The 9,976-nt window shown below is 44.3% G+C and overlaps 1 protein-coding gene across 3 annotated transcripts in view; it reads left to right on the forward strand.

Moving 5' to 3' along the window:
- LOC106821595 overlaps positions 1–3,528 on the forward strand; it is a 12,895-nt gene extending 9,367 nt beyond the window's left edge. For 2 of the 3 annotated variants that reach the window (XM_014826478.1, XM_014826477.1), the window contains 4 exons: positions 1,163–1,285; positions 1,452–1,558; positions 2,033–2,120; positions 2,325–3,528. In XM_014826478.1, coding sequence (XP_014681964.1) covers positions 1,163–1,285; positions 1,452–1,558; positions 2,033–2,120; positions 2,325–2,579 — 573 coding nt within the window. In that variant the 3' untranslated portion in view covers positions 2,580–3,528. The remainder of the gene's footprint in view (positions 1–1,162; positions 1,286–1,451; positions 1,559–2,032; positions 2,121–2,324) is intronic. The other variant, XM_014826479.1, reaches the window with a different exon arrangement.
- The last annotated feature ends 6,448 nt before the right edge of the window (positions 3,529–9,976 follow it).

A 9,976-nucleotide genomic window follows, 5' to 3' on the forward strand; every position in this document is an offset into this window, starting at 1 on the left:
TGGTGTGATGCCAGATAATTCCCCCATACTGTCTCACAGGAGGTATATATACAGCTCAACAGGATAGCACAGCACAATGGGGTCGAGTCCCTATATTGTAACAGTCAATGTAGAATCCAGAACACCTTAAACGTGTGTACAAGGTGCGTATCCAAGTCCCTGCATTTCTGTCACACACAGCGGCGCCTGCCTGTGTTGCTGGACAGTGCTGCCATCCGTTGTATCGGCGTGTAGAATCTGACTTCACCACGGAGTCGCTCGCGTGTGTATACAGCGGCGTGTATCTGCACTGTACTTGTCGAAGCCGTGAGGCACCGAACGAAAAGTCACCGTGTTGTCTAAATATGCCGTGTCATGACGGGAAAACGCATGAATCCGACTCACCAGTCACTCTTGTCATCTCACGGCTGGTTTACCGCTGCCACCATGTAATGTTTAGTATGCATAGCACGAGAAGGCGTAAGACATTAGGTAAACGCATTATCTTTATTCACGCACGGCGGGCAGAACTCCCGCGCCGACTCATTACCGCCAGACACAGCCATATCCATACGCGTAAGAAAACAGCGCAACATATGATATATGACACCCCCTACCCTCCATCTGCGATAGTGGGCGTGTCCTAACAATGATGTGTACGCAACTGCGTGTCTGCATATCTGCGCCTAACAAATGTGGTACTACGCACGACTGAAATTTTACGTTTATAATCGTAGCAACAGACCTCAGATGAGCCCAGACGCTCTGCGGCTCTTGTTAACACTAACGCACCATAACGTGAGAGTCCTTGCATGTGATTTACGCCAGTCTGGAATGCGTGCACGTGTGAGTGCAGAATCATTGCACGATGCTCATAATGCTATAATGCTGAATATGCTTTAATTTAATGCCATTATAATGGGAAACATACACTAGTGGTGTTTAGATGAAAATGTTTTTCTTATCATCTTCTTCCCACATTACGCTGTTGTCTGTACTTGGAACGGATAACATTGGATAAGAGTACAGTTTTACATAATCTTTTTTTATCGACTATAATTTTTTCCTCTTTTTTTGAGGATCACATATTGTTTCATGCCCTGCTAATGCGTTCTCTGTTCTGTATCTACTCTACTGTCGCAGCATGAATTTTACACCTTGATCTTACTTTTGTTTTCTATAGAAATCTGTTCAACAAAAGCGTAAGACAAGGTTAAGAGCCAATAGAAGACCCCAGGTCTGTACAGAGGAACGTAGCCTTGGTTGCACCTCTACTGGGTTTGTTTATTATGTCGCCAATAGCAAGGTAAGCTGTAAGTTTGAGAACTTGACTGTGTTCTGTGCACGTGCCGGTGTAGTGCAAGTTGGCAAACGGAGAAGAGAGTGAGGAAGGGGGAAGAGAGTGCTAATGAAGGAAAAGTTGTAGCAAATAATTGATCGCCTATCGATGAATGATGCTTGTTCCTTGACAGAAAAATATGAGCGCTGCTGGTGTGACTACAACGACAGAGAGCTATAGTTCAGACATGGATAATAAAATGCTGCTTTTTCGTCAACTGTGCAAGATGTATGGCTATAGGTACACGTCATTTTTCTCTTAACTAGGAGATGTGTTTACGTGAAACTAATCCTTAATTCAGCTGACTGCTTTCATGTAGAGAATTCTAGAGAAACAATAGACATTCTTGCTCCAAACTTTTCCAATTACTCATGATTCTTGTTTATTTTTTGACCAAGCACGAATGCCAAAATATGATTGGTTCTTCTGGTGAATTTGTCTGAAATACCTCATGTTTGGCAAAAAATCTAGTTTTTAATATGGTGAAAAGATATCTATCACAGTGGAATTAATTAAACCAAATCATTCTGGACGTGAAAATAAATGCTGGGAGATATGCTCATATAAAGCTCAATTTATGTGCAACCATGTTTGCATAAAATATGTTAGCGTGTGTTTTTTCGTTTGCCAAGCTTGAATTATGTAAGGGTTTCATCGAAAAGGTTGTAAGGAGGCTGTGTAATTGCATGATAATTAGCTTGGTTTACATGGCAGGTACGAATACTATGAAGGTACAGGAAGAACTGATATGCGTCGGCCCTTCAATAAACAGAAGCCTGCCCAAAGTCATAATAAATCTAAGGTAAGTATTAAAGCAATATTTCGAAGATATAGTTAAAGTAAATTTCATACTATCTATGCCTCATAGAGAAAACCTAACAATGTCATCTATGTACATGTGCTCATTCTGTAGTTGGTTTCACTGTAGAACTGCCCTTTAAGAGAGTGGATTTTAGAAGTGCCCTTTACAGACAGGATTGTTTTGTTAATTTGTTGTTTAATACAGTCGGTCCCGTGGCTCCCAGAAACACTCGGTGTCCGGCCAAAGCAGTCTTTACGGGACCCAGAAGTCTTGCAGGGAAGCCGGGGGCTGTCATCTAGGCACGCACATCTCCGCATGCTCAGCGAAAAATGCGTATCGGCCTCGCGCAACTTCGATAGGCTGCGTACGGAGGTAACCTCTGAGATAGAGAAGCATTGTGAGGGGATGAACAGGGCCCCTTCCCCTACTCAAAGTTCCTCCCTCGAGGGCTTCTGGTGAAGAGATTATGTTGACATTTATCAGGTGTTATTTTTCTACATAAACGATATTTTTCTTGTTCGTGTAGCTATACATTTGCCAATTATCAGGTGATATTTTTCTACGTAAACGATATTTTTCTTGTTCGTGTAGCTATCATGTGTGTTCGTAGATGTATTGCATGCATTATATTTTTTCGTGTAGAAAGTACTACCGTATATGTTGCTGCAGCATGCTGTGGTGGAGAAAATTCACGTCAACGTATGTGGTTTCGTAGACGTGTTGTTACGTGTTTTGCGAAAAGAATGAAAGTTATCAAGCCAGATGTGGACAATTTATAGTTTTTTATTGTTTGTTAACACGTAAGAACTTAAATGCTTAAGACAGATACTTCTGTTAGTAGCGAGTGCATGACACGATGCAAGTCTATATTTTAGGCATGTAAACTGTCAATAATGTTAGCATGTTATGATGTTAACATACGCAATTTATGATAATGTAGGAGAAATACCTTCACTGGGGTGGTCCAAGGATATGTAATTATGTTTAGATTGTAATTAGTATGAAGGCATAAAAAAATGCGGTCCGGGCTCTTTTCGTAAGAAGAACTGATCAAATAGCATTGAAATTTTGTGAGTGAAATTCTATTGAAATTTGTTTTGCCTCTTTTCAAACATCATAAGAGATTTTATTTAAATTGTCTATTAGACAATTTTCTATACGCATTTTCACAAAGTTTGTCAAATAACTCGTGCGTTTGTGTATATATATATAGCTAACAAAATTGATGGTTAATGGTTAAAGGTTGATTTATCTATACCTGTTTCTTACGCTAATTTTTCTTGAATGTGAGTATGTGGTTCTACCTTTAATGGTTTATTTCAATATGGCATTTATCTTTTAACTTGTAAAGCTTCAAGTGAACTGTAAAGTCGAACAGCTCATAAATACGTATACGTGTGAAAAATTACTAGTATTTGCTGCTGTCGTTATTAGTGTGGGTGTCGTACAAGCATGTGTTTATCGGCTGCGTGATATTTTTGGTTTTCAATCTACAATTGGATGCCTGGCTGTCGACCTCTTTATCTGCGTCTCTCGTTCTCTTCCCCTCTGACTATTGCTCCTTTCCTCTGTGTCTGTCGGCCTGTCCGTCTGTCTGTCCTTCCTTCCGTTTGTCGGCCCGCCCGCCTGCCTGTCTGTCTGCTTCTCTGTCTGTCTGTCTCTCGCTCTCTCGATCCCTTTCTGTTCGCGCGGCTATACAGATCTTCTGCCGCAGACATGCCTGCAGCTACGACAATGCTAAGGAGCACTCGACTACATATTAATTAGTAACTCTTCGCGTCAATCACGGCGGTGATCACGGCTTCAAAGCGCACATCATACCCGCACGCACACAGCTCGCAGCTACTTGTGCGGTTGCTAGAGCGCAGAAAGAGTACGAAGCCACTTGATCTTGCGAGAGAACGCGAGCAGGACGTGTGAGCCGTGACTAGACGCGTGCGTCTGTCGAACTATGTCGTCTGCGCCGAAAGCTGCCGTGGGCGAGAGATTACTCGTAGATGAAGCCGAGACTACGCTGTCTGACGCTATGACGCCCGCGCGCGCCGAATACGAACAGAGAGAAGATTCGCTGAAATAATGATGACGGTTTTTTTCACGTCCACTGGGTTAATTCCTGCGGTTAAAAACGAACCCGTCGGCACTTTGAAACGTGAAACGTGAGTGCACCGCATCACTGATGAGAAGTCGATCCGAAAACGACTGTTCGGTTCGGTTCCGACACGGCGTTGACATGTTATGTACCGTTATCGGGCGCGCATCCGTCTTACGCTGCTCTGAAATTACAACGAAACGTTTGCGTTACTTGAGTCGAGAACACGATGTTTAGCATGTAAGCTCACACGCCGTTGCACGGCCACATGCCCACGGAACAGCCGCGTTAGACCTGTCGGTTCAGTGTGCGTGTGAACGTGCGTGCGTACGTACGTGCGTGCGTGCGGGCATTATAAGCGTACCTTGGGGAATAGAGTTATCGGAAACGCTAATAGGGAAGGAGGGAGAGGGGGAGTATAAGATCGAGAAGGGTGTGGTAAGAGAGATAGCGAAAGTGAGAGCGAGAGAGAGAGAGAGAGAGAGAAGAATGAAGTGGAGGTGTAGCAGGTATAGGAATGGAGCTGCTAACGTCTCCCCATTTGACAATCTCTGACTTCTCATTCAACAGTTATATATATTTGATCATATCACTCGTCGCTCACAAATCTGTTAGCATTCATATACGCGCGCAGCTCTGTGGTTAAGTTCGTGCTCCTATCTGCTAGAGTTCATTCATCAGTGAGCTATAATAATATAATAATTTTGTCAAGAAGCGTGAGTATTGTCGATCGACCGATCGATGTGTCGGCCGGCTGGTAGATCATTACTGCATAATAACTCTTCGATTTAGTATTGATTTAAAGAGAGGATAGGCTAGCTGAGTGTTACCAATACGGGGACGCATTGGTGCATGGGCGATGGTGTCAGGCAATCCGTTTTTGATTATGTGAAAATGCAATCGCCGATGTGTTTGATGTTGACGTGCAGTCTGACATTTATCGTTGATTGAATTAAAACTCGCGGATTGCGTTTCGAAATTGATACTTGGCATTTAAATCACTTCGATAATTTGGCAGGCGGGCGTATATCAAAACTTCGCTTGATGTTAGCGTCAGATCCGCCTGGAACGCATATGTCGGATACACACATCTGATATCTCCGCTAATTAAAACATATATAATTCATGCGTTATTTCCTCGCGGTGGTTGGCAGTGAAAACTACTGTTCTGTGCAAATAAGGCAAAGTAATCGCACGCATGCGCAGTAACGACATTCCCAGGCGAGCAGTGCTGTCAATCAACGATGACACGTCATGCACTGGTGGAGGGCTCCTATTGGACGAGAGAAAACTCGGTCGATTGTCGGGTGGATATCTATCGCAAGGCTATATTATGTCGCGCGCGTGAAACCTTGCTGTGCGGAACCCGAGTGTCGCCGCACCGCACGCAAACCTATCGCGTTTTCACGTGTTAATGTAATCACAGTGTAACGTAAGCTAAATTAATACTCGAGAACGGAAGTGTTAATATAATTACGTTAATAGTTGAGCGAAACTTATAGTGTAATTATATATGTTAATCAAGAGGGTGTGTGTTAATATAATTATGTTAATAAGGAAGTGAATTGCTAGTATAATTGTTAGTTCAGAGCGGAAGTGTTAGTATAATTATATTAATTATGAACAGAAAGCGTTGGTACAATTATATTAATTAGAAACGGAAGTGTTGGTAAAATTATATTAATTGAGGTGTTAGTATAATTATGCTAATTGGGGGCAAAATCATCGTTGAAGGAAATCGGGTACGTGAATGTATGCGATTGTGGTTGTATGCGAAACAAATTAAACTTAAATTTAAAGGTAACGGTTCGTTCAAACAAGATATACAAGGAGCTCCCTCCTCCGCCCCCCCCACTCACAATTTTGGTCTCTCGTCTCTCGTCGGGTCGGGGTCTCTCTCTCTCTCTCTCCACCTCCCTCGTCTCTTGCTCTCTATTCTCTCCCTCCCTCTCTCTCTCCCCCCTTTCTCTCTCTCTCTCTCTCTCTCTCTCCCTCGCCTCTCTCTCTCTCCCTCCCTCTCCTCTCTCTCCTTCCTCTCTCTCTCTCTCTCTCTCTCCCTCTCTCTCTCTCTCTCTCTCTCCCTCCTCCTCTCTCTCTCCCCTCCCTCTCCCTCTCTCTCTCTACGCTCGCGTCTCTCTATTTCCTTTTCCGTCTATCCCTGCGTGTCTTTCTGCTTTCCTCCCCTTCTGTCTCTTGTTCTTAATCGTGCTTTAACTCATCTATGCACTTCCCAGAACAATATGTTCCCACTGTCTGAGCACTCTCTACTGTCGTCGTCTGCTGTGCCTACCCCGCTCTCCACGCCACGCACTTCTCACACCAATCTCCCCTCACGCCCACACCCACCAGCCTGCTCGTCTTCCGGTTGCGCTCACAACACTTGTGCTAGTGACTCCGACGGCCGTGAGGAAGAAGGCAAGCGAGCGGTTGGCGGAGAAGCGCAGCCGCAGAAAGAAGTTTGGCTGGCGCGAGAAGGCAGCCGCAGTTTGTGGGCGGAAAAGCAGTGGCAAACATCGACCTGTCTTATACTAATGTAGCTCGCTGCTCAGTGAGATTCCAGCATCAACTTGTCTACCCCGCCGCAGATTTGTCGATAAATGTATCTAGGAAATCTGATGAACGTCAATATTTGAACATCGGGCGCGCACCATGACGGGCAAAACGTGATAACGTCAATATTTCGAATTCTCTGTGATGTGTCGCGGGGCGTGCGTGCGGATTTCTTGGGCGTAGTTTCGGGTTAATGTTTGCGTTGTAAGGGGGGATGGGGGCGTGTTACAACGTTTCGGGGCGTATCGTCGGTCGCCTTTAAATGCTTTGCATCATAGGAGGAAATCAGCATAGCTTATGCCGTTAGAATGTTTATTTACGCGCGTATCTTTACTCGCCGCCCTATAATCCGCTGATTTGTGAATAATTGAAAAATGGACTAAAACTCACTCTCTCACAGCTTTCGCCAGCCTCTCTTGCCTTGTCGTATTCTTTACCACCTCTCTCTCGTACTCTCTCTCTCTGCTCTCTCTCTCTCTCTCTCCTCTCTCTCTCTCTCTCTCTCTCTCTCTCTCTCTCTCTCTCTCTCTCTCTCCTCTCTTTCTCTCGCCTCTCTCTCTCTTTCTCTTTCTTTTCTCTCTCTCTCCTCTCACTCATTCCTCTCTCTCTCTCTGCTCTCTCTCTCTCTCTCTCTCTCTATACACCGCTCTGTTTTTGCACCAGTTTCTATCTCTCGCTATCCTTTGTTATGTTGATAAACAAACAAGAGTCAATCGGTAGTCGAAAACCAGTAATAACCTATTTCGAAAAACGTGGATTTTCCTACAACGATCTATGATGCCCTATGTGGACGAAAAAGTGATAGAATTGCACATAAAGATCTTTTAAAGCGTTTTTCTTCGTTAACGGTTTTCTCTGAATTACGCGCTGTCTATTACAGGATTAACATATAAAAACATAATTATATTCCTCGCGTTCGTAAGTGCTAACTTAATGAGACGTTATCTAAACGCGTATTTGTCATACGGCAATTCCGTCTGTGCAATAATGACACGTGTCACTCCTGTGCATGATCCGTTTACGAAATTAACGTTGTTTTAATTAATCGACCCGTATTAGGCCAAGTGTGTTATTTACATATTCGATATTATTAAATACTAGTCGTTAGGAAATCAGGTATTTACTCGAAAATGTTATCGTCAAAAAATTTATTTTCCACATTCTTTGGGAGTACTGGCTAGCTTATAGCTCTGAATATGTGTGCTGTTAGTTGACATCGACGGCCGAATCCCGATGCCGCCAACGCGATGCAAAGCATGGCAAACTTCCGTGTTCATAGCCAGATAGTTCCGGCTGTAAATTTCAATTCGCTTTACAGACTTTCGTCGTCGTTCAGAGGCGGGGAATTAGAAAACTAAGCCGCTTAGATAAGTCCCGCACTGCGGCCCACATTCCAACCGCTCTCACGCGCGCGTCGCCACGCGCCACCTGGCCGACAGCGAGGTTTGGTCGCCTTCCGTGACGTCACGTGCCCTGTGAAATCGATGGTGGATGTGAAGCGAATCAGTGGATGTCAGTCGTCTCCGTTTACTTCCGCCTGCCGCCGAAGCCAGGAGGTGGGCGAGGGGTGGACTGACGTTCATCTGGCACTGCGAAAGTAGTTCTCTTGTTCGTTTTGCGAGTGGCTGGAGTCGTGACGTTCGCCAGTCGCGTTAAGATGGCGCCCGTCAACTAGCAGACCCGCACTCACTGTCTGACGCTCTGTATGTTATTCCGGCTGCCCAACAAAAGAATATAATGACACTGACGATGAGTGCGTGAAGTCGCCAGCCAAGAAACACAGCACACTACTGCGTCAGTGCTGGTAATCAACCTACACACACATCCAATATATATACGCATAGGTTCCCCGACTGCCTTTAAAAGTCTATCATCTCTAGAACCTTTAACCTTATCATCTAACAGTGAATCCCTAACTTTAACCCTAACCTCTAACCATAATAAACCATAATCACTAATCCTAACACTAACCGATAACACTAACCCTAACGTCTAACCAAAACTCCTCAAACCATAAATCCTAACACTAACCATTCAAACACTAACCCTAACTCTAACCAAAACCCTAACCATAATACTAACACTAACCATAACCCTAAAAGGGAAACCCAACACTAATCATAACCCTATCCCTAACTATAGCCATAACCCTAAACCAATCATGACACTAGCCATAACACTAACCCTAACACAAATCCTAACTCTAACTCTAAATCTAACCCAAACCATAACTATACCCTCAATCTAACCCTAAGACTCTAACGCTCTAACCTTAACCTCTTACCCTAACCTAATTCGTAAAGCCCATCGCGTAAAAAACGTCCGCGTCCTGAAATAGGATTATTTACTAGTTGATCTAGAGACATCTATTGATATTGCTACCGCATCATGTAGAAGCCGCAACGCAATTTTTAACCTTTGACCGCATCGCTAACTATGCGCGCCTGATGTAGCAAGCTTGAGGCAACTAATTCATTTATTGTAAACACCTTTCGCAGTTTCTCCATCCAGCCACACGAAAACTGCGCGCCGACAAATCTCCTGCCCAGTAACACTTTACCTATGTGGACTCAAGACATGCAATTTAAAACTGCTGAATAGAGAGAAATTTCGCGGTAATTAAGCAGCCGCGTCGTCGCTGGCCAAATGGATGAGTACGCTGTGAGGCCTATTCATTGTCACGAGTCGCCGCGGCAGTAGCCAGTGCATGTCGATACAGGAAATGCCGTCACTAACCGTCACGCATAACTAGCTGTCACAACATTACTAGCTATCACACATCACTAGCTGTCAAACAATACTAGCTGTCACACGTCACTAGCTGTCACACGGCACTAGCTGTCACACATCACTAGCTGTCACACGTCACTAGCTGTCACACATCACTAACTGTCACACATAACTAGCTGTCACACATCACTAGCTGTCACGCGTCATAGCTGTCACACATCACTAGCTGTCACACATAACTAGCTCTCACACATCACTCGCTGTCACGCGTCATAGCTGTCACACATCACTTTTAAGGCTGTCACACATAACAGCTGTACACGCATATACTAACTGCAACATCACTAGACTGTCACACACAAACAAGCTTGCTCACACGATCGCACTAGGCTGTCACAACATCACTAGCCTGTCACACATCACTAGACTGTCCACACGTTCACCTAGCGTCAACATCACTAGCTGTCACACATCACTAGCTGTCACG

This window comes from Priapulus caudatus, unplaced genomic scaffold (assembly GCF_000485595.1).
Source record: "Priapulus caudatus unplaced genomic scaffold, Priapulus_caudatus-5.0.1 Scaffold78, whole genome shotgun sequence".
NCBI lineage: Eukaryota > Metazoa > Priapulida > Priapulimorpha > Priapulimorphida > Priapulidae > Priapulus > Priapulus caudatus.